General features: G+C 41.6%; 1 protein-coding gene across 2 annotated transcripts in view; it reads left to right on the top strand.

Moving 5' to 3' along the window:
• The first annotated feature begins 569 nt into the window (after positions 1-569).
• BCAR1 (BCAR1 scaffold protein, Cas family member) overlaps positions 570-26,509 on the top strand; it is a 108,225-nt gene continuing 82,285 nt past the window's right edge. Inside the window, exon 1 of one of the 2 annotated variants that reach the window (XM_075188884.1) lies at positions 570-1,233. In XM_075188884.1, the coding sequence (XP_075044985.1) occupies positions 1,222-1,233 (12 nt within the window). In that variant the 5' untranslated portion in view covers positions 570-1,221. The remainder of the gene's footprint in view (positions 1,234-26,509) is intronic. The other variant, XM_075188885.1, reaches the window with a different exon arrangement.

The raw sequence follows: 26,509 nt of genomic DNA on the forward strand, positions 1-26,509 counted from the left end.
TAGTAAAGTGCCCTGTAACTGGCCTGGAAATTCTGTAAAGAGTTCTCCATATGGTGCATCAATTTGTGCCAATCAGTCATTTTCTACCAGAAAGAGCCACAATAGTCTTCTCCCAAGGAGCGGGATGGAAGCCAGCAGACTGTCTCCAGTTCTGGAGACTCCAAGCTGCAAAGTATTCTTGGTCTCCCACAGCTTTTCCTCACTCCACGGAAAAACCTCGGACCCTGTAGCCAAATCTCAGCCATGGCCAGAAGCTTAGGAGCGCCTTCCTTGGATAAGAAAAGACTTTACCATGTTTTTTTAAGCTGAAAGGCCAAGAAAGGGAAAAAAAATTAAATATTCCTTCCATTCATTCATCCATAGTATGATAATCCTGACACAAATCCCAATGTCTTCTTGCTTCAGACTGTGGCAGTCTCACACCTCCTTCACCAAAGGGAGAGAGAGCTTCACCCTACCCCCTGTGCTCATTTGCATAAGAAAGCAGTGTCAGCCAATGAGATCAGGCCCTGGGAAGAGGGTCTGGGCTGAGACATTGATGGGATAATGTTACCTCTCCCCCAGAATCTCCTCCTCTCTCCTCTCTGCCTCAGTCTGTGTAAGAGACAGAGGACTGGGGCTGCCAGAGAGACAGCTAGGAACACCGGGAGACTGCACGAGACTGCAGAGAGCTCCCAGCTCGCTGACAATTGCCTAGAGAGACTGTCTGTGGATACCAGGGGACAGTCTACCAGGGACACACAGACAGTGCCGGGAATACAAAAGGAACTGCTTTGGAAGACAGCCAAGGAATTTTTTATTTTTTTGTTTTATGTGACCAGCCTTGGAGTGAGTGAGACTGTCAGAGACTGCAGCTGACACTACAGAAGAGGTGTCAGCAGCCGGGGGTAAGGAGATCTCAGCTGCTGAGCAGCCAGACGCACCGGCCGGCCAGAGGATGACCATAAACAGTGTTGCAAATACAATGAGCAATTGCTAGACAAAGAGACAGCAGCAGGAGAGAGAGACTGTCATATCGAGCCTTGATACATATTAGACACATTAGTCATAACCTAGATCGGTGACTGACACTCTGCTGGGAGATGCTTGCTATAAAGTAGAAGGGAGCAGGACGAGTCTGTGGGGTCCAGATCTGGTACTGATCACCAACCGGGGGACTGGATTACAAGCCGATCGGTGCTAAACAGCTGGATTACGAGTGGATCCCACACAAGTGAAACAATGAACTATTTGGTAAGTGCCTCCTTTTTGCCCCCTCTTGCTGTGTGACATGGGGGGGAGAGCAGGAATGCAGGGTGTAGGTATCAGTGACAGCATAAGGTGAGGAGCTGGAGATGAGACATCCAGGGGTAGCCAGAGACTGTCATGGAGGACTTGGGAAAGTATCTTGCAGGCAGGACTTCTAGACAGTCAGAAAGTATAAATGGCATTTTGTGTGAGAGGAAGGTTGTAAGAGAGACAGTGGTGGGGAATACACAGTGCAGTGAGAGCTGCAGTCAATAGCCTGAAATCATAACTGCAGGGAGCTGTGAAAAGAGACTGTCATTGGGATGAGTGAGAGAGAGACCTGAAGAGCTGGGAGCAGAGAACACAGGGACAGCCAGCAAGGGACCACAATAGCAGAGAGAAATCAGTCCAGAAAGCTGCATTAAAGGCCTGCAATAAAAAACTGTGTATGAGAGAAGAATTTGGAATATTGAGCGAGATTACCAGGCGACCATACACAAGAGACAGCCAAGAAACACTTGGACGGTTTTTGGCTAGCACAGACAGGAAGGAAGCCAGAGACAGCAATATGTGAATATAAATGATACCCCCACAGAGGCAATCCTTGGAATAAAATGATATATATCTATACGTCATCTGTCCCTCTGTAATCATGTTTGTTTGTAAATGTGTGTCTGTGTGTATCCAGATCTGTGATCCCGATTTGTATACCAGGGTCTGTCTTTGATATATATATTTGTTACATTTTTATTTTGTGGTTGGTCATATCTCCTCTTTTGTTATTAGTATTTGAGACTTGTAGTTACAGAATGTTTATCCTTTACTTGCTGTCCTGTCACATACTGAGAATTCTGTGTTTTGCCTGATATTAATAATAATAATTATTTATTATTATTATTATTATTATTATTATTATTATTATTATTATTACCAGCAGCTGCTAAATATACACAAAGCCTCTAGGAATCTAATACATATTTGTTGACTATCCCTTATGTCAAGTCACTTGTAGTTTTAAAAATTTGATCCTTTAAATTTAATAAACATCTACACAGTAATATTCCTAATTTTCTGCATGTCAGATGCAATTCTTACCATTCATTCTTATTCTCTTGGCTATAGAGCTATTGAAGAGGAGTACTTGAAATGAGAACACCAATCAGTATGTTATAATCATATTCAGTAAGCAGGACATGATGGGAGTTGTAGTGCTTCATGTGTGACGTGCACCGGCTGAGCAGCACAGTGTCCCTGTAGTCTGTGCTGGTGTCCACAGTATGTTTTCCTTGAAGTCACAGCTAGGGAAAGGAATCCTATTAATCAGACCCTTTTTGGCCTTCTGACTTGCCGTAATAAAAATCTGCACAACTCTCCAGGATTCAGTGTAACAGTTAATCCATGATAGCATCCTGAGAACCATGGACCAGGGTCAAACCTGAGTTCACCTTGAAATAACAAGTCAACATATATTTGTCATAAACAAAAGGTATTTTAGTAATGGTACCTTAATAAGAGCATGACAGTACTCCATAAGGGGCAACTGTGGTCAGCTGGTGTATAAAACAGGGTTTATTTCCTGGGTTTAAATATATTTATATACTACAACCAGGCCTAATTTTACATTAAAAAAGACAGACTACCAGTTTTTATACATGTCCCATATTTGTTACACTTCACCTCTTTTCACATCAGGGCTCCGGATATTATTATATACTCCAAAAACATATTGGTAGATTAATTGGCTACTATCAAATTGACCTTAGTCTCTCTCGGTCTGTGTATGGTACGAAATTTAGACTGTAAGCCCCAATGGCGCAGGGACTGATGTGAGTGAGTTCTCTGTACAGCGCTGCGGAATTAGTGGTGCCATATAAATAGATGATGATGACATAGCATTGCTTTATACCTATCACGCCTTACTGATCTCCATAATTGTATTAATTCCAAAAAAGATTCTTCCCTGAGTGCTTGGGATATACATTACTGCATAAAGCAATATTTATATAAGGTTTTTTTTCCAACTTAATTGCAATAGCGTGGCTCAGTAGAATGCTATACTTAAACTGCAGAGTGTGCAGGAAATATTCATTATATGGGTCCCAGTCTTAACAGAAATGAGTATGGCGCTTATCATTGGACCACATGCAATGTTTATAACAGGTAAGTAGCAGAAAACTAGGGCTATTAATGAACTTTTCTCATACTTTGTATAGTAGCAGTACGTGGTTTAATACGGCATACATTTATAAAACCCCGCTCTAATTAGATTGCGTAACGAAAAAGTATAGTATTGGCGCATGGACAGTGAAGGGCAGGGAGCGCTGTAGAGCCCAGCAACGGCCCGGCCTGTATAGTATATTATTGTGTATTTATTATGTTAAGGGAGGAATTCAATTATCCGCAATGTTCCGTTACTACGATAAAATATCCGCTCATTTTTCCTCGCACCTCTATGGGGCGTGAGGAAAAATCAGCTGAGTTTTCTGTAAAAATCTCACGGCCATGATGTCCTGATGAACATCGCGGCTAATGGAAACGGCCACTAAGTACAGCAAGGGGCAGATTCAACTTCCTGCATTGGCTGCGGGACTTTCTTGATCTTACAATCTGATACACAGTATATACGTCTTCTTGAAGCTATGTACCTGTGTTTTGGAGGACAATCCCTATAGCTTGCACATTCCATATCTTTACCACAAAGACTTCCAGCTGTAGGTTAAATCACTGTTCAAACACTGCTTCTAATCACAACTGCACTGACCGAAATAGTCAGTGTATAGAAAACTGTTCTCAGTATTCCAAATCTACATTGCAGAGTTGGATTCAGGCTAAGAGTGAGTCAATTTCCTTTTGGCACTAGCTCAATTCTCTGTAAATAATTGGCCAAGATCTGGGTATTATAGAATAGCCGGCAGAGCTTAACCTCTTGGAGCGAGTGGGCCTCATTGCTGATTACTGTATAGAAGAAGCAGAACATTAATCATTTACAAACAGATAACAAGCTGTAAAGCAAACAGGAACAGTGGGTGGATAGAAGGATTGTACATATATATTGCAAGATATAGGATATATTTCGCAAAATTACATAGCCACAACTTTTAGTGGTGGGCAATTGCTCACACGCTTTGCACATTCATAGGGTGATGTCACAGACTGTTCACTGATACTGTCAATAAATAGCACAGCGAAAAACAGGGAATTTCCTCAGTTAACGGAAAAGTTTGTCACATAAACATCCCCCCTTCGAATCATCGAGCTGGAAATAACTTAGAATTCATTTATGCTTATCTTTATTTAATAGCATTGTGCATTGCAGTGCTGCAACCAATCCGATGTCAGCTTTTGTCTTTCTGGTGTCATTGGCCTAATGAAAGTGAATATCTGATTGGTTGTTTTGATTCACTGCCCTGTGGAAGGTTACACCTTTCTTAGCAGCTAAGCCCCAAAATCACAAACAATTATCTAATTTAAAAGCAATCTATGTTTTGTCGAGTTAAACAATTCTATTAATGTGCACAGAATAATTTATGCAAATATGCATTACTGAGACTTTATAATAAACAAAACCCAAAAACAAATAGGAAACTTGCTTGGGCACAGATTCATACAAATATTACAAACATTTGCATGCTTCGTCTATTCTGAATGCTATGCTTTAATTTTGGAGCAATATAACAATGCAGACATGTCAGGCATTTATTTTGGAGAGACATGTGTCTATGTAGGGTTCTTCTTTCTGGCATTTTGTCCAGAATCGTGTAAAATTAATGTGATGCAAATATATCAATATTTAATTTGGTAAGATTCCCAGAACGGGACTGTTAATGGGAACCCGTATTTCTCAGAACACAAATAACTGTAAACAATGGCAGTGGGCTCTCCAGTTCTGGCGGCAGAAGACCAGGTATGTGGGAAAAGAAAATGGAGGGGGAACGGTTGGGAATTCCTGTCATGAAAACTCAAAATGAGGTTAAGCATTATAGGAAAATAAGTAACATGAAACACCCTTTATTTGTACAATTCACTTGTTTTATACCATTGATTAAGTTTTGGCTTTAAGTAAAGCAAAACTGGGTGTCCATATTGTGTTAAAAATAGGACAAGAGACTTGGGGGTATATTTACTAAACTGCGGGTTTGAGAAAGTGGAGGTGTTGCCTATAGCAACCAATCAGATTCTAGTTATCATTTATTTAGTACATTCTACAAAATGACAGCTAGAATCTGATTTTGCTATAGGCAACATCTCCACTTTTTCAAACCTGCAGTTTAGTAAATATACCCCTAGGAGCATTAATTCTAATATTTTGCGTATCAAAATGAAATGAACCATTCGTTACTAGTCTCCCAGAATATCCAGGACACTCACGTATTTCGTCCATTTCACCAGGACTCCTGACAGAATGGCCAATACTCCCGGATCCAGCTTCCCTTTCTTCTGAAGTGGGCGGGACAAGGTCTTAATTACGCAGTTCATTGTCAATGCGACATCGCGGCCTAGCACGCCGCTATGCCATGGTGCCAATACACTGTAATAGTTTATGAGTGGATTTAATGTTTGAAGGAAAATAAAACCCTAAACTCTAACATTGAAATATTCAGAATGAACCAGGGAAGGAAAATACATTATACAGTTCACTTTAGCTAACTACTCATTTACATACATGTATATACAGTCAGACATGCACAGTGCATGTGTTTTCCTGCATTATGGAGCAACATGAACCTATTCTGACTGACAATTAAATCTACAAACACAACAACAGACTTGTAAAATGTGACATACATTGCACACACTGGCAAATCAGTGGTGTTCTAAGAATCTCAGTGACCATCGCCTGGGGGAATAGAGAATATTTACTGCATTTTAGACTATTACTGTGTACACAGGGACACAGTGTTGTTTGGTTTTCATGTCCTCGGGGTAAATCGAAGGCATGAACACGCAGGTGTCAGCCTGCTAACAAGTCTGGACCAAGCAGCTATCTGAAGCCCTGTTTTTACATTCCTGCTTGGCAGCGTCCTTTCTTGGTGTGTTCCATACGCACACAGTGCAATGCTGCATCTAGGAAGGAAGGTGCGACAGGAGCTCTATGACCCAAGGAAACGGCCATAGGACATCCAGCTGGAAGCCTTACCGGAAACCGTAGTCTCTGATTAACCTCTCCCCTGCCAGCAGCTCATTGTGAGATGCTATCAATGGAAGCAGAGCCCTGAAGAATAGCAACTTTATTTATAGTGAAAAACCCTCCCCCACTTAGGTGCAGTTCCAAAGTGGGAACGGGCGTCCAATTGTAAAGCGCTACGGAAATTGCTGGTGCTATATAAATATATGTTGATGATAATGATGTTGATGATGGTAATTATTGACGTAAAACTGAATCTGAGATTTGCTGACCTTGGGAAAGTTATGGATTCCAGCCAATAAGCCTATCAAGCTGGGGGTTTGAAAAAGTGGAGAGGTTGCCTATAGCAACCAATCAGATTCTATTTATCATTTATTTAGTACATTCTACAAAATGACAGCTAGGCTCTGATTGGTTGCTATAGGCAACACCTCCACTTTTTCTAACCCGCAGCTTGATAAATTTACCCCCAAGTGTCTTAGATCAACTTAAACATTTTGAAAGCATCCTATATAACTGGTCTCTCTGGGCTTGTTTGGATAACATGGGGTAAATGTATCAAGCTGAGAGTTTTCCGGCGGGTTTGAAAAGCCAATCAGATTCTATCCATCATTTATTTAGTGCATTCTACACAATGACAGCTAGAATCTGATTGGTTGCTATAGGCAACATCTCCACTTTTCAAACCCGCCGGAAAACTCTCAGCTTGATACATTTACCCCCATATACATGTTCTCCACACCTACTTGTCTTATTATAGAGGTCTCTACAAACAAGAGATATATTATTCACTATCATTAAAGCTGAGTCTTATATGAGACTTAGCAGATATGACTTAGTAAAAACAATCATGTAGTTTTTTTTTGCAGCAAAAGCCAGTCAATCAAGGCAAGGCAATCTCAATTATCATGTTGGAGGGTCACTGCAGTCCTGATGATAATTTCAGTAATAAGCAGCCACTGCCACTTAAAAGAAATCCGTCTCTTGGCTGGATTGCAGTCTCTCCTGCACTTTGACAATGCTTGAAATGATTGTGATGTGCAATTTTTTACCTAATGCCTTGCAGTTCTTAAAAAACAGTTTCTCAGTCTATGGCAACGTCTTACAAACCAGTCTCCTGAATGGCTCGCAGAAATCTTTTTCCTAACATGGCACTTGTATGCGAAGGTAGTTTTTCAATGTTTTTTTTTTATAATGCACTGAATAGACATTGTCAGCCCCTGTTAAAGGGCAAGCTCATAAATTCTCATGCCTGACAGTGGTGAGATGCAGATAGTGACATGGTTTGACCTTTCCATACTTCTCCTTTTGCACCAAGGAAGGTAAACAGTGTTGGAAAATACAGTACCACAGACCTCCAGAGTTGCAGTTAGCATTCTGCTACCAGAATTATGCATCGTGTACATAGAACTTTGACTTTATGATTAGAAAGTATCAAAAAGGGACAAGTGAATATCCAAAAATGGTTCAAAGAACAAGCTACTGCTTTTCTGTATGTGACAGGGATATATAATTGTGAAATAATAAGCAACTGAGTCACAGATCCTTGCAGCTTGGATGAATTATGAATAATTTTCTTACGCTTGAAATTGACCAGAATGTAATTCTGTCCTCTGCGTGGAATCTGTAGGTTGTATAATAGACAGGATCACACAAGCAGAGCTAGTGACTTGCTGGCCGCAGTCTCCCAGTCTTCTGAAACGGCTGAACACTCTGGAACAATTAATGTTCAATTATGTGACTTCAACTTAGTCATTAGCAGATTCTCTAGTATGGTCTGTCTTTTATAATTGAGAGTTACTGGTCGAATTTCCATGTACCAGGGTCAATTGCACGGACAACCATTTTTGTGTATGTTTTTCAAACCTTTCTTTATAGCTAACATTCCTCCTCACCTCAATTGGCAGAACTTTAGGGTGTTTCATTCCAGGGGTCATGTAGTTTGAGTTCTGGAGAACTCGCCCCGATCAATGTGGTGCCAACTTCTGTGCCCAGTTAATAGACAGCTGAAGGTGTGGCATACACATCGCTGCGTTATACTCCAACAGAGAGCTGCAAAGCAGGAGGTTTGTGCAACCGACACCTATGTTGGAAACTAACACTGCTCTGTTTGGATTTGAGTTCCACTGGGTTGACATTGCTCAGACAGAAGCTGTTACAGCAGTGCCAGGGATGAGTTCTTGGGGGTTAACCGGGCATTTGACCTTATGAACTGTAACCCCCCAGAAACTCATCCCTTGTTGGGGGTACAGGGAAGTAAGTCTGAAAATTATTTTTGGGTGGAGTTAACTTTTAATTTATCCCCAAAAAGCACACTCAGATGTGTCTCTTAATACACATTTATTTGCTCCTGCTATTCTTCTCCCATATCCTCCCAATATGCTTAATGTTGCTTCTAGAGCCTTGCCCAATGACTGAGAGCTTGAATACAGTACATAACTAGAGCATACTTGCCAGCTCTCCCGGAACGCCCGGGGGAATCTCGAATTCCGGGTAGGTTTCCCGGACTCCCGGGAGAGCTGACAATGCTCCCGCATCTGCCCACTTCCTAGTGAAGTGGGCAGATTCGAAGCCTCCATGATGTGATTCTCCGGGAATCGCATAATTTTAGCCTGCCCCCCGTGCTAAAATGACGCGTTTGCGTCATTACGTTACAGGGGGTGGGGCCAAAAATGACGCTACTCGCTTAACCCCACCCCCTCACGCCCACCTCTACACCGAGACTCCCGGAGGTCAATCGTTAAAGGTTGGCAACTATGAACTAGAGAGCATGCCCATTGCCCAGCAGTCTGTTTACTAGGAGGAACTGGAGCTTCCGAAGATCAGGAGAAACTGGGAGGAAGATCTCCATAGAAAGTGCCGCCCCTTCAGAGCCTTATCAAAATTGATATACAGATACAGACTGCATGATTAGCACTTATACCAGGGGACTACATATGTTTTTTGTTTGACAGCTTTTTAAATGCATGTATAACACATGTGATATTTTCTGGTTGAGATAGTGAGAAATTGGTTTGTCCACTCTGTATTTCCTGAACAAGGGCATTCAAGAAGGAGACACTTAAATAAACATCTGATGAAGTATATTATAAGTGTATGAAATGATTTAGATAAATTGAGAAATTAGCTACACATTTTATGTATTCTTAACACTTGCCTGTAAAATACACTTTGGTTAATTGCTAATTATCTTCTGTTGACTATCTTAGGTCTCTACAAATGTTTACTAATATTTGCGCCTTTCGAGACACTGTAATATGTATTTTGTTAAGCACAAAAATATTTTCTAACAAATTAAATTTATAATGCAGCGTATTGGAGGTTTGACAAGTACAGTATTTTTGAAGGTTGAATTCTGGAGTAGAGGAGATTTCTTAACAGTTTTGGCAGAGAAAGGGTTGATATGGTGGTTTATTTAAGGTGACCTTTGCAAAAATCTGTTTCCCTTTCCTGATACAAGTCTCCCTGAGATGTCAACTTTACACATGAATCTGCTGTCCCACCCTACACCACTCCCAGCTGCTATCCTGCCAACCACTGTCATCATCACTGGATCTATCATGTGTTGTGTTTGTGAATCAGAAACAGTAACATTGGATCTTAATTACAATATGATGTAGTGATATTGTGAGCTGGCCTAGCCACATTTCACCTCTGCTCCCTTGTTAAGAACCCTACAGTAGAATAAATCTCTGATCACTATAATACATTAATCATGAGACAAACAGTTGATTTGTGCAATTACAAATTGAAGGTCAACGATGAAAATAGCTATCTTATGTTGGTGGATCCGTTATAAAATGAAATGTGTGTGGAAACAGTGTCATTGCTATCTATAGTAGTGAATTATAATCTTCCACCATGGGATAAATGAGGTAGTGTTTGTTGAATAAATTATAAATTTAATAATTATTTCCATGCATAAGATCAATGGGGGTAGTAGTCAAACAGGATTCCATTCTTTCATGGTTATAGTTTTTTTTAAAAATAATATATTAATAGCCACCATTTGGCAAAGCCTATGACAATTCTGGAAGGCCGGGCTGAAGCTCCAACAATCCTGTAGCCGAAAGAGCATTCTGTGACTTGTAGTTCCCCTGCTGTTGGTGTGTCACATTTTGCCTCTGTCTGACCTAGTTGTGCCTTTTCTGGGGAGATCAATTTAAAAATGCTAAGATCATTGCCTGACATAATCAAGTTATACATTTTGTATAACACATAATCCCTGTCAGGAATTAGAATTATTTTACTAATCAAACAGGTCTGTACAAGACATAAATGCTTTATTAAATAAAAAAAAACATATTTTTCTATAATGTACCTTTATTTGTACCCAGAATGCCTCTCTCATAATTATCAAGCTCTGTCATTCATAAATAGAAAATAGTTACTTCAAAAAGGTTACATCTCATTTGCAATACCCCAAAAAGTGCTGAAGTTGTTTTTATTTAAGGGACCAGGAAACCAGCGACTCCATACACTGCCCTGGAACAGGCGAGTGTATTCAGCTAGCCCAGCAAACAGGCAGCAATCTGCCCATATCTGATCAACATATAGATCTGTAGAGGGATTGAAAGTGACAAGCACGGGTCCATTAGTTTGAAACATGTTTAAAGGAACTAAATGGATGTGTAAAAGGAAAACAATTGGATGAATGTTTTTCCTGACATCAGCAATAATGTTTCCATTCATCTATTTATAGGATTTAAAGCAGAACATTGACATAACAACACTTTTATTAGTTTTCCAATATTTGTCTAACTTTTATAGCATTAACATGCATATATAATACATAAATATTGGAGTTTTAAAGCATTAATGGCGATCTACAGATATACCATTATATTGGTCTTCTAAACATTTTTTTTACATGGGACATGTTTACTTTTACCACAATTGGACATATATCTAGTTACATAAAATTGCACAAGGAAAGCACTTGTGGAGGCAGCCATTTTGTATGTTGAACCAATATCGGTGTTAATGTAGCCTATTATTACCTGACACCTGCCAATGAGACACACGTGATGGACTGCATTATCATCAGCACTATGTGCCTCATTCATATCACTAGTTTAAAGTGAATAAAGGGGCTACATTTTTACATTTTCATGAATATTGGTTTAGCCTACAAAATGTCTGCCTTTACTGTTTTGAGGTAATGGGTATACTTTAAACACCCAGAATCCCTTTCTATTATTATAATGAAAACAGAGAGTGCCCCAACACATGATGTTAGTGCTCAAATCAGCAGTCAACGGAACACATCTATTTAATAACCTAAAAATGACAAATAAGTAACATTAAAACATGTCATTGCGGCTATGAAAAGCATCACACTGAAAATACTCCCATGCCATTCTTAGATTGTAAGATTCCTAATTATGACCCATAGCAAACAAGTTGATGCTACCCTGGACTATTTATATCAATGAAGGGAAATACAAATTCTAAGGGCTATATTTACTAAACTGCGGGTTTGAAAAAGTGGAGATGTTGCCTATAGCAACCAATCAGATTCTAGCTCTCACTTTGTAGAATGTTCTAAATAAATGATAACTAGAATCTGATTGGTTGGTATAGGCAAGTTTAGTAAATCTAGCCCTAAGACTTGCTCCAGGTTTGTACTAACAATTTTACAGCTTGTGTAGGCCATTTACAAAGCACTGTTACATATAGTTGTCTGTGTAAACCCGAGAGGTGAAAAGTGTTCATAAACTGAACTTTAAATGTGACACGGTCACTGTTATTAATATCACGTTGGGCCTGGGGGCTCACCTGCAATGTGTGAATATAGAGGGTCTGTTTGGGATTGTGTGTGTTAGCTGTTTGCCTGTCCCCACTGAGAATCAACTGCTACAGTAGCACAGCAAACATGACACAGCTTCTGTAATGGTTCAGGTCAGCATGTGGTCTGTTTTCTGCAGACTTCCCAGCCCACAGTCAGCTGTTGATTTGAAAGATCTCCTGCTGCTGTATGCTAATTCTGGTGTACTGAATCAGATCGCCTGTACCGACCCTGCAGCAGCTCACAGCACATAGCACTTTCTGACTTGCAACAATCTGCAGTGGCTACATACAAAAATAAATGTATGTATTCCCCAATTTATAAAATCTACACAGATGCTGCAGTTTGTCTAAGAGACTTTGTGCAACATTGGAGGCAAATTATTAACACTAGTCATTTTGTGCCAGCATTAGATTTTAATTTGGTATACTTTCAGATTTTAACCTTATGTATATAGCGCGATAAACAGGGTACTACAGCCCCTATTTAGCATGTATGTCACCTTGGGCTTCTTCCTGCAGGTAGGAGTGATAACTACAGCCCGCCCTGGGGCTGAAGGGTTAAGTACGCAGGGAGCTGGTGGCGAGTTGAAAACCTTGTCGCTGCCGCCCCTAGAATTGTGCCACCTTTGGCGAGGTTCTCACTTCACCGTGCGGAAGGAATTTATTTGGATATAAATATGTATGTGTAATCATATCATTTACATGAACCCTTGTTCCAGCTCAGTTAGAAGGTCCGTTATTCATTTATTTCCAAAAGGGATAGGATATTATTAAAATGTGACCTTTCACAGTGCATTGTTGTCATACCAGCTGCAAATCGTAGTCCGTATTGTCTGTACTAGTTTCCAAAACTCACTTGGCTGACAGACCGATCTTGCAAAATAGATGTTTGTCTCCCAACCTTTTAAATGGAATACGAGGTAGACTTAAAACTAGTAAAATGAGGCATGCGCACATCTCAGCAAATATCACAAAGCAGTAAAAGTCATCGGGGGAGATTTGATTGCAAGCTATGTGCCCCGTGGACATCACCGCAATGTCTGGCTGCGCGGAGAGTCCTGTCATAACAAGGTCGCGATGGGTCTCTGTGGACTGTTCCAAAGACACATCGCGCTGAATTGAATCTCCCCTGTAGTAATAAAGAGTATGGGGGTTAATTCAATTGGCCGCATTACTGTAAAAAGTAACGTGGCCTGTGCACTATTACCAGGGCCGGATTAACCATAGGGCTAACTGGGCTACAGCCCAGGGGCCTATGGCATCCAGGGGGCCCTTGAAAGTGCTCAGCAGCAGTATTGATTGGTCGGGGCGGGGGGCGCCCCCGGCGCGACCAGTGCTGCCGAGCACTTTCACTGCGGTCCTTCCCCGGCGCGCTGTAGTCTCTTTACTGAGGAGATCTCGTGAGTCTCACTCTCACGAGATCTCCTCAGTAAAGAGCGTACAGCACGGCCCGGAGTAGGAGGTAAGTGCCGGGGGGCGGGCAGCTTGGATCAGATTGGGGGGGGGAGGGGGGGCCCTCACGGGGGAATGGAGGCCCCCTAAGCCCAGGGGCCTCCATTCCCTTAATCCGGCCCTGACTATTACCGACCTTGCGGTAATAGTGCGCGTAATCACCGTTAATACGGTAATGTCAACGCTGGGTTTTTGCTCATTGCGCCTCGATCAGAAATCAGGGTTAAAATTACCGTATTAACGGTAGTAGATTTAGCGCCGCGTTACTCGTGGCAAAATTGAATTTCCCCTATGAGTAGCACAATTTTATTCTCGGATAAAACATTTTTTTCTAGCAGACATATTTTTTTTTAAAGTATCAATACCTACATCAGGCCAGTCCGAAATGAAGATTGGCCAAAGATACCATTATCAGCATTTCTGTAGACTCCAGTCTGCATGATTTTATCTCAACTTTCTGACCTCATTTTCTCAATAGCTTCTAGCCCTCTGGCTCGTTCTTGTCACTTGTATATGGGCCTTTACATGAAAAGGATAGACAGCATCAATCAATACAGTTGACCCAACAGAGGGTTGAAACGGTAAGAAGCAGCAGCAGGGGGATCTGGGCACTATATATTGTGCGTTTATAAGAGTGCCAGCTTAGTGCCAGCTTAGTGCCATGGGAAGCCTTGCTGTTTAGCGTTGGCCGCGATGGGATCTTATGCAGTGTTCTAGATGGGGACCCTGGCACCGATCCCATATGTCTTCTGTGAAGTAGATGTGGGGATGAGACACACAGGGCTGTTTGTGTGTTAGCTGCAGTCTGATCCAGGCTCCTCTGCTATAGACAATGCCTGATTGTTTCAGTACTTGCGCTAACAGACAGGAGACCTAATTAGTTTCTCTGCAGTAACTTCTGGGGCCAGCTATTGTTCAAGTCTGTGTCTTTTGTTGTTCTCGTTAGTGCGCTCATCTGCTAGAACCACAGGTCCCTGCAAACCTGGGCAATGAAGGTGACATAAGGGTTAAACATTTGTGAGACTATATATCTGTCATTATCCAAGGGGAAACTGCTATGACGGTTGCACAGAATATTTGTTTTGTGTGATGTGTCTCTTATATATTAATATATTACATGGTCAAGCAGTATATTACATTAGCTTTGATAAAATATTAGCAGTGATCCCATTAGAGTTCTTAATGCCTAACTGCCCATTTACTCTGCAATTTTGATAACCTGTAATCTTCTGTATTATTTTGTTCTTGGTTTGACATTGTGTAATGCATTGCATGAAATAAAGGGGGACTATTAACTAACATAAGTGCAAACCTTCACAGTACAGTAACCCATGGCAACCATTATTGTACCTTGCACAAGATAATCCAGAGCTAATTAGCTGCTCTGGTCTAAGTAAGTTTGCAGCATGTTAGAAAATAAGCCCTGTATGCTCTATGTAGAAATAAATAACTTCAGGATGGTATAGTGCTTATTTAATAACATGGTGCAAAGAAAAATGATATACTGTAACCCATAGCAACCTATCAGATATTAGCTTCCATTAGTCTCACTACACCGGATTGCTAAAAGCTCATGTCTGGTTGCGGTAGGTTTTATAGAACACCATATATAAGCCCCAATATATTGTGTTGTATTGTGTGTGTTGATTGCTCTGAAGTCTCTGTTATGGATTGTGTATACTGCAGCTGTAATTACTTAAATAAATACTAGGACATATTGGGGGTGTTTAGTGACAGTGATATTACATGTGACAAGCAGTCTAATAGTCATAATATTGTTATGTCCATCGGTTCAGTGGTGAATTAGTCATTGGACATTCTGGGGTATATTTACTAAACTGCGGATTTGACAAAGTGGAGATGTTGCCTATAGCAACCAATCAGATTCTAGCTTTCACTTATTTAGTACATTCTACAAAATGACAGCTAGAATCTGATTGGTTGCTATAGGCAACATCTCCACATTTTCAAACCCGCAGTTTAGTAAATAAACCCCCCTGCCTTCTTCGCCAGCCCATATCTTCTGTACCTTTCATTCACCCTTCTATTGAAAATATATGAAGAACGATAATATGTTGCAGCAAGTAACTGAGCTGGTATATGTAATACACTGGTGTAATTAGATAGGGCAAGGATGTAGGGTTCTAATATTGTGGAAATGGTCCCACATAAGCTTGGATATATTAGGAAATCACAGTTCCCATTGGCAGACGTTTTACAATTTACAGATTAAATCTGCTCTTTTTATCTATATCACTTATAGTAGTAAACTAAGTGCTTTTCCCATTTCACAACTACACTTCCCCATAACACACAGACAAATAACGCAAATGTTGCGTAGAGTTATATTGTTTTCATCAACGACATTACAAGTCAGGATGGATGAAAAAATAAATTGTTCTCTTGTCTGGAACCTCGATATTAAAGAAGCATTGTTTAACATGTAATAAATGCAATTTCACATGTCACCATATTCCGCTTTACTCTCCGTTAAAACAAGGCAGATAGAGGCTGCGACTGAGAGTAATACACACAGACACGTTGCCTCTGTACATTGTTTAAATTAATCCCAGTGGAAGGTTTCCAGAGGAAACTGCATGGGAAGAGATTCGTGGCTCAGAGTCGCACATCCTAAAAATGGCTGTTGCCTCTGGCTTGTATAAATAGGCTTCCAGACTCTACTCAATATAAATATCTTAAAATGTTTTTTTCTAAACATTCCTCTTCCTGTGAGTGCTAATTACTTCATTGGCCATATTTGCATTAATGTAATGAATTAGTTTACACAAAACGAGAACGCATGTAGCCCCCAAACCTAAACATATATTTGTATCTCTATTTGCCATCTGTGCCACCACCAACAGGATCTCTCATACTGTGCAATCAATATCTGGTTTATTCGGGGACTAGACACACTGCGGTACCCAGCTAAAGGCCCAATATCACTTTTGATATCGCAGCAGGTGTCACTAGCTTTACATATTACCAAGATCTGGATTGATGGTACTTAATATATACTGTCAAAGGAGATTCTTATAGTCTACTGGTCCATTCATCATTTCCTAATTATGAATTATAAATCGTGTTGTACAGAAGCCAGGTGTTAGCGTTTGTGGTCTGTAGTTAAAATAGATGGTAGTTGAAAAAAATGACACATAGGGGGGTATTCAATTGACGGCGGGATCGCCGCAAATCCCGCGCTCGAAAAATATTGCCGTTAAAACGGTAATATCTCGCTGGATTTCAGCTCGCAGCTCCCTGAGCTGCGAGCTGAAATCCGGCGAGTAAATTACCGTATTAACAATCCCGCCGTCAATTGAATACCCCCCTTAGAATGGAAAAATATATATAGTCGTAAAGACCAGGGGCCTGATTCATTAAGGATCTTAACTTAAGAAACTTCTTATTTAGGTCTCCTGGACAAAACCATGTTACAATGCAAGGGGTGCAAATTAGTATTCTGTTTTGCACATAAGTTAAATACTGACTGTTTTTTCATGTAGCACACATATACTTGATAGCTTATTTGTACACTGAAATGTAAAGTTGATATTTGTGTGCTACATGAAAAAAACAGTCAGTATTTAACTTATGTGCGAAACAGAAAACTAATTTGCACCCCTTGCATTGTAACATGGTTTTGTCCAGGAGACTGAAATAAGAAGTTTCTTAAGTTAAGATCCTTAATGAATCAGGCCCCAGTTGTTTCCACCTGAGAGTTCCATATATTTACACAATCACTGACTGTACGTTTAGGAAATGTCTTATCATATCCAGATTGGAAAACCTGGAAAAGTCAATTCCCCAGACACTGAAAATGATGACAGCATTTCGCCGTACTATTTATCCAAAGCTCATACTGCCATGCATTATACAAATTACAGGAATACGTTGTCTCTCTGCCTTATGAAGACTTTAACGGGTTAAATCAACATTGCTGTACAAAGTTCAGGTGGCTGATTGAGAGGAAAATAGACCGGAAGAGAATCCGGTTGTGGAAATAGGGAATAACAGCTCTGTGCAGAGTCATCACAGCATGCACAGCACTGTGTGTTTTCAGAGGATTTAAAAAAATAAATAAAAATCATCTGGAAATCGTATGGTGACTTAATCATGACAGCGAATCAATCCAGTGTAATCGATACAGACATGTAGGATGGAGCATTCTGAGTTTTATTTCAAATGGAAAGTCTTTACCTGAAAGTTAACAGACCACCCTGACTTTTTATTAGCCTTTGGAATAAGGGTGGGATTATCAGTCACAGGTATTATTGACAGTGTGGTCAGCCAGATTTCCACTGGATAAAGCAGCGTAGTGGCCAAATTCGTCACAATAATGTTTTACACTTCTAGAAATATTTTATCATGGATCAACCATCCACTCTTTATAATGACAGTATCTATGTAAGTCAGCAGGAAAATCGCCATATTGCTCATTAACAACAGCTCCTTAGATCTTCTAGACTTGCGATAGTACACAAATCATTATATCTATTTCCAGTATTAGGTTGAAACATTTTCTGTGTACAGTGTGGAATATATTGCTAGAATATTATGTATTTTTGCAAATCTAGTCCTCCCCCCACACAGATTATGTCTCATTTACTACTTTTCCTATCTCTACTTTTGCCAGAACCATTAGGACAGTGTGTGTGACACTTATATATAAGTATTATATATAAGTGTATATATAAGCCCCAATAGGGCAGGGACTGATGTGAATGAGTTCTCTGTACAGCGATGCGGAATTAGTGGTGCTATATAAATAAATGGTGATGATGATCCCAGACCAGGTCACCCAACACACCGGTTCTATTTACTATTAGATCCAGGTTACACTGAATCTGTGGGTGCCATTAATAAGGATAACCCAACAGAGGCTCCTGTGACTTGTCAGGGTTGCCTTTGGGTATTTAAAACACATAAACAAATGTTATCCTCATGGCTTATACATGTGTCAGATCTTTTAATAATGTACACATGATTGGTATCCTTATTCTCGGGATAGCAGTTAAACTATACCTTGAGGGATACATATCTGAGGTTGGTCTAAATGTATAAATGTAAAAATGTACAGAAACAAATGTTTCCCTGTTTTTACGTTTTTTTAACTACATTATTGTCATGGAATGAACAATAAATTAGTTGGGTCAATTTCCTTTGCGTGGGTTTGCACCGCTGCCGCCTACACTGTGGCCAGAAAAAAAGCCCTCTTTTGGAAAATGGAAAATATAATGCCCCTATGACACGTTGTGTAATGCTATAAGATTCTATAAGATAAACAGGTTTTGTGACCAGCAGTTTTGCCTATATATAATCAGACAATATGTACCTTTGTAGAATATCAGGAGGCCGCCCTACGCACCTCCTCACTGTACAATTACCAGACGTGTCTTTACTGTAAGCAGAGTTAGGTTCAGAGGCCTCTACACTCCTGTATGTGGGAGGTGTGCACAACATAGGGAGTTACAATGTTTAATAGAGCAGAACTGGAGAGCCAGGGCTTTCAGACAAACCTGTACTGCCGCTCACACATCTCTGCTACTATATAGTGTTCTGTATCTTCCCTCTTACTGTGTGTCTTTATTTGTAATCGGTCGTAAATGGCATTACCTTCATTGGTTTGTAGTATGTCAATGGCAGACAGTTTTATTAGCTTGATGTCACATTTACCCAGGACATACTTGAAACAAGAGAAGTACCTATTGTTTCCTGACAAAACATTTTTATTTTGCTCTTCCCCAAATAAAACATAAATACGTTTTTACACTGAAATCTGTATAGATATTAAGCAGAGGTGACGAATGGAATATAAAGAAATGTCCTACAATCGTAGGACTGGAAATCAGATCTGGGGGGTATATTTACTAAACTGCAGGTTTGAAAAAGTGGAGATGTTGCCTATAGCAACCAGTCAGTTTCTTTTTATCGTTTATTTAGTGCATTCTACAAAATAACAACTAGAATCTGATTGGTTGCTATAGGTAACAGCTCCACTTTTTCAAACCCACAGCTTAGTAAATATACATCCTGGGTCTGAAGTTTTACAGCGAGTAAGAACGGGGCGGACTGGGTTTGGAGGATGACGTCATGTGTCATATCAGGCTGGTGCGTTGCGTGTTAGTTTCTACTAGGATAATGTTTGATTAGCCAAGAAGTCATCATTAGAGAATGAGGCATTTCCATTCAAGTCTCGGTTCACTGGTGTGTACAGCATCGGTATTATATCCCCCTGCTCCTCCTCCTCCTCCCACAACAGGACCGACTTTGGTCGCAATGTGATTCTTATGCTGAGGAAGCTTAGACATAACAACCTTATTTGGGATGATTCTGGCTTGAAATGCCAAGGCTGGTTGCTGCTGTGTGGATATACACAAACCAGAGAGGGGGGGTGAGAAGGAGGATGGAGACGGATGAAGCCTCAACATTTCAAACTCCAGTCTCTCTTGATAGGATCCAGTCTGTTAAGGAAACATTATGCCAGACCAGCCGCTGGTTGTGCCACGTCAGATGCAGTTTGGGTAACGCAACATTTGAAAACCACAGTAACCTAGATGGGTTTCATAGAACGTCAGTTGTTGCAACATTAATAACTGTCACTTCTACTTACTATGTCTTCATATATGGTCTGGAAACCTAATACACAGTGTAAAGAGAAACTATCACCAATATTTGTTACATAGCTGCACATCTTTAAAAACTGCAGTGCTGTCTAACCTTTCATATAGTATTTAGATTATAGGAAATATTTCTACATGAACCACCCCACCCACAATTTCCTCTCACACTCCTCCTTTTACTTCCTTCTCTTGGTTGACAAGTGCACAGCAGATAAGTCTATTTTCACTTAGAGGAAGAACACAGATAGCATTAGGGAGAGAGAAGGAGAATATGAATATAAAGTCACCTCCCTATTTATTTACTGTCTGTAAAATAATACTTCTTGCATCAATTTATTCTGAAGGTATTAAATCACTACTATACTCTCCTCCTGGAAGGTCTGGTAGACTCCAGGTTTGGGGTGAGAACTCCCAGACTCCTAGGATTGTAGCTAATTCTCACAGAAGGGAGCTCCCATGAATGCAAGGTGGATGGGCATATGCTGCATATATCCAGCTGTGCCATAAAGCCCAGTCCACCTTGGTGAACACCGAATGGGCATGGGCACGATGATGCAAGTTGGGTAATCATATGCTTTCCCCTGCCCATTCAATGATGTGAATGGGATAATCACGGGCAGGCTGGGCTGAGGGCAGGGGGGCATCTCCCCCCTTGGGCTGGGTCACTGGGCCACCTGCATTTGTTTCCTTTAAAATAGGCTGCTGAGTCAAGTCTTGCCCCTTGCCCAACACCCCCCTGGGCAAAAATTGCCAGCCCTCTCCTGGGCATAATCAAATCACACCCACCTCTTTCTTCATACCTTGCCTCTGCTCAGGTATGAGAAATAGGCAAGAATTAATCGTGGCCATGATTTCAGCAATGCTAAAATAATCATACAGACATGCATTATGTTGTCTGAATTCAAGATTTGTTGATATGAATGCATCCAATTTCATTCTAATATTGGGTAGTAGAATTTTACAATCTAATTTGATGGAAATACAAAAGGAGAAGCTGGAATGTGATTGAAGGATAAGTGCTTGTGGTTAATCTCGATCTTGATCTCTTTGTAATTCTGCCAGAAGGAATTGCAAACATGCTTCTCCCAGGAGGTGGATTTTGAGGTGGGTGCTGAAGGTGATGAGAGTGTTTGATGTCTGTTGATAGTAAGTGTGTTCCTATACTGTGTGGTAATCAATGAGAGGGCTTGTGGCTGTCAGAAGGCCATTGCGTATGCGTAAGAAGCAGAACAAAATCCTTGTGTCTAGTGCAAGTACTAAGCAGGAGTGCCACAATTGCATGAGAAGAAATGCAAGGAAGGAGATGTTAAAGAAATAAACATATATTACAGACATATATAGAAAATAGAACGTAAATGTGGGAGGGAAGAAGAAGGTTGACTGGGGAACTAACAGCGACCATAGGACTAATAAGCCTAGAGTTCCTATAATATCAGTTGCGCAGTCACCAAACTTGGTTGGACTGTGTTATTTCTTCTTCATTGTTAGCATTGTTTCCTCTCTCTTTTATCCATAATTCTCTCTAACAATAAGAACAATATACAATACTACACTGTACATATTAAATTATCTAATAAAAATGTTATTTATTGGAATCTCTATAAACATAATGCTTTTATGGGGAAACCGACCATATTAACTCTATTTTCTCAAAAGTATGAAATCAGATTTTATTGATGAGTTCTCTCGCCCTGGGTCATAAGTTGATGCGACTGGGACAGCAGTCAGCATCCCCTCCGACCCTGCAGGCAGAGAGATAATCTATAGAGGACACTTCTTCCTGGTGCAGTGGGTATAAAACAATAAGTATTATAATACCACCTCTGGCAGATAAATGGTTACTGTGCAATACAGGATACAGAGGACCCTAACCACTGTGACTCACTCTGTCACTGACTCAGGGCCAGATGGAGACAAAGCAAGATCAGGCCTGATCTGTTAGTGCATTCCTGAGCTGCTCCTCATCACACATTAAAAGAATTCCAATATATCACAACAATGGGGCAGCGTCCTTCAAGGAGACCTATATCACAGCGTTAATGAGCACTAGAAGTTTGACGCCCCAGGCTGCCACTGACCACAAACCAACAAAGGCCTGCCAAAATAATCAGCTGAAGGCTCAGCATTTTACATGATGTTGTATGTACCAGTCCCTGTTACAGATTATGTGTGTAGCCTATCTAAGGCTACCATGCCAATATAAATGGAACATCATCATCATCATCATTACCATTTATTTATATAGTGCCACTGATTCCGCAGCGCTGTACAGAGAACTCACTCACATCAGTTCCTGCCCCACTGGAGCTTACAGTCTAAATTCCCTAACATACACCCACACAGATGGACAGACAGAGAGAGACAGACTAGGGTCAATTTTGATAGCAGCCAATAAACCTACTAGTATGTTTTTGGAGTGTGGGAGGAAACCGGAGCACCCGGAGGAAACCCACGCAAACACGTGGAGAACATAAAAACTCCACACAGATAAGGCCATGGACGGGAATTGAACTCATGACCCCAGCGCTGTGAGGCAGAAGTGCTAACCACTTAGCCACTGTGCTGCCCCTAACATGAGCCAATGTTATAACTAGATCAGAAAAATAATAGAGATAGTAAGGCCTGTATTTTTGTCTGAAGAAGGTGGCAACCATAAGCATGACAAAAGTATGTTCTGCGTAAATCAATTAGTAAAACATGATTTGTGTGGCTATTATCAAGTAGGGATGAGCGCGCTCGGATTTCTGAAATCTGAGCCCACCCGAACGTTGCGGATCCGAGTCGGATCCGAGACAGATCCGGGTATTGGCGCCAAATTCAAAAGTGAAACTGAGGCTCTGACTCATAATCCCGTTGTCGGATCTCGCGATACTCGGATCCTATAAATTCCCCGCTAGTCGCCGCCATCTTCACTCGGGCATTGATCAGGGTAGAGGGAGGGTGTGTTAGGTGGTCCTCTGTGCTGTTTAGTTCTGTGCTGTTTAGTTCTGTGCTGTTTAGTTCTGTGCTGTTTAGTGCTGTGCTGTGCTGTGCTGTTTAGTGCTGTGCTGTGCTGTGCTGTGCTGTGCTGTTTAGTGCTGTGCTGTGCTGTGCTGTGCTGTGCTGTGTTCTGCAGTATCAGTCCAGTGGTGCTGTGTGCTGTGCTCTGTCCTTCTGAGGTCAGTGGTGCTGCTGGGTCCTGTGCTGTGTCCTGTTCAGTCCAGTGGTGCTGTGTCCTGTGCTCTGTGCTTCTAAGGGCATAGTTATTTCCCCAATATTCCCCTGTGTTTAAAAAAATAAAAAAAAGTTTTTTTATAAAATACCAAAAACTACTTTAATATTTTTTAATTACCACAAAATTTTCACAACCAATCCTGCAGTATAAGCCCATTGGTACTGCAATATTACCAAGTTCACACATTCAGCAGTAAAAGTCCAGTGGTACTGCAATATTACAAAGTTTACACATTCTGCAGTATCAGTCCAGTGGTGCTGTGTCCTGTGCTCTGTCCTGCTGAGTTCCGTAGTGCTGCTGGGTCCTGTGCCGTGTCCTGTTCAGTCCAGTGGTGCTGTGTCCTGTGCTCTGTGCTTCTAAGGGCATAGTTATTTCCCCATTATTCCCAAGTTTGTAAAAAATAAAAAAAAAGTAAAAAAAAATAAAAAATTAAAAAAAAATAAAAATATATAATAATTATAACCAAATTTGCAAAACCAATCCAGCATTATAAGTCCATTGGTACTGCAATATTACCAAGTTCACACATTCTGCAGTATCTTGTGCTACATATAATGGAGACCAAAAATTTGGAGGATAAAGTAGGGAAAGATCAAGACCCACTTCCTCCTAATGCTGAAGCTGCTGCCACTAGTCATGACATAGACGATGAAATGCCATCAACGTCGTCTTCCAAGCCCGATGCCCAATCTCGTAGTACCGGGCATGTAAAATCCAAAAAGCCCAAGTTAAGAAAAAGTAGCAAAAAGAGAAACTTAAAATCATCTGAGGAGAAACGTAAAGTTGCCAATATGCCATTTACGACACGGAGTGGCAAGGAACGGCTTAGGCCCTGGCCCGTGTTCATGACTAGTGGTTCAGCTTCACCCACGGATCTTAGCCCTCCTCCTCCTCCCCCCCCGTACAAAAAATTGAAGAGAGTTATGCTGTCAGCAACAAAACAGCAAACAACTCTGCCTTCTAAAGAGAAATTATCACAAATCCCCAAGGCGAGTCCAAGGGTGTTGGTGGTTGTCAAGCCTGACCTTCCCATCACTGTACGGGAAGAGGTGGCTCGGGAGGAGGCTATTGATGATGTAGCTGGCGCTGTGGAGGAACTTGATGATGAGGATGGTGATGTGGTTATTGTAAATGAGGCACCAGGGGGGGAAACAGCTGATGTCCATGGGATGAAAAAGCCCATCGTCATGCCTGGTCAGAAGACCAAAAAATGCACCTCTTCGGTCTGGAGTTATTTTTATCCAAATCCAGACAACCAATGTATGGCAATATGTAGCTTATGTAAAGCTCAAATAAGCAGGGGTAAGGATCTTGCCCACCTAGGAACATCCTCCCTTATACGTCACCTGAATAACCTTCATAGTTCAGTGGTTAGTTCAGGAACTGGGGCTAGGACCCTCATCGGTACAGGGACACCTAAATCCCGTGGTCCAGTTGGATACACACCAGCAACACCCTCCTCGTCAACTTCCTCCACAATCTCCATCAGATTCAGTCCTGCAGCCCAAGTCACCAGCCAGACTGAGTCCTCCTCAATACGGGATTCATCCGAGGAATCCTGCAGCGGTACGCCTACTACTGCCACTGCTGCTGTTGCTGCTGTTAGTCGGTCATCTTCCCAGAGGGGAAGTCGTAAGACCGCTAAGTCTTTCACCAAACAATTGACCGTCCAACAGTCGTTTGCCATGACCACCAAATACGATAGTAGTCACCCTATTGCAAAGCGTATAACTGCGGCTGTAACTGCAATGTTGGTGTTAGACGTGCGCCCGGTGTCCGCCATCAGTGGAGTGGGATTTAGAGGGTTGATGGAGGTATTGTGTCCCCGGTACCAAATCCCCTCGAGATTCCACTTCACTAGGCAGGCGATACCAAAAATGTACAGAGAAGTACGATCAAGTGTCCTCAGTGCTCTTAAAAATGCGGTTGTACCCACTGTCCACTTAACCACGGACATGTGGACAAGTGGTTCTGGGCAAACGAAGGACTATATGACTGTGACAGCCCACTGGGTAGATGCATCCCCTTCCGCAGCAACAGCAACAGCTGCATCAGTAGCAGCATCTACAAAATGGCTGCTCATGCAAAGGCAGGCAACATTGTGCATTACAGGCTTTAATAAGAGGCACAACGCTGACAACATATTAGAGAAAATGAGGGAAATTATCTCCCAGTGGCTTACCCCACTTAGACTCTCATGGGGATTTGTGGTGTCAGACAATGCCAGTAACATTGTGCGGGCATTAAATATGGGCAATTTCCAGCACGTCCCATGTTTTGCCCACACCATTAATTTGGTGGTGCAGCATTACCTCAAGAGTGACAGGGGTGTGCAGGAGATGCTTGCGGTGGCGCGCAAAATTGCTGGACACTTTCGGCATTCAGCCAGTGCCTACCGCAGACTAGAGGCACATCAAAAAAGCTTGAACCTGCCCTGCCATCACCTCAAACAAGAGGTTGTGACGCGCTGGAACTCCACCCTCTATATGCTGCAGAGGATGGAGGAGTAGCAAAAGGCCATTCAGGCCTACACAGCCACCTACGACATAGGCAAAGGAGTGGGGATGCGCCTGAGTCAAGCGCAGTGGAGACTGATTTCCGTGTTGTGCAAGGTTCTGCAGCCATTTGAACTTGCCACACGAGAAGTCAGTTCCGACACTGCCAGCTTGAGTCAGGTCATTCCCCTGATCAGGCTGTTGCAGAAGCAGCTGGAGAAAGTGAGGGAGGAGCTGGTAAGCCATTGCGATTACAGCAAGCATGTAGCTCTTGTGGATGTAGCCCTTCGTACGCTTTGCCAGGATCCGAGGGTGGTCACTCTTTTAAAGTCAGAGGAATACATTCTGGCCACCGTGCTCGATCCTCGGTTTAAAGCGTATGTTGTGTCTCTGTTTCCGGCGGACACAAATCTACAGCGGTGCAAAGACCTGCTGGTCAGGAGATTGTCCTCTGAAGAGGACCGTGACATGCCAACAGCTCCACCCTCATTTTCTTCCACATCTATGGCTGCGAGGAAAAAGCTCAGTTTTCCCAAAAGAGGCACTGGCGGGGATGCTGATAACATCTGGTCCGGACTGAAGGACC

Source organism: Mixophyes fleayi, chromosome 10 (genome assembly GCF_038048845.1).
Source record: "Mixophyes fleayi isolate aMixFle1 chromosome 10, aMixFle1.hap1, whole genome shotgun sequence".
Taxonomy (NCBI): Eukaryota; Metazoa; Chordata; class Amphibia; order Anura; family Limnodynastidae; genus Mixophyes; species Mixophyes fleayi.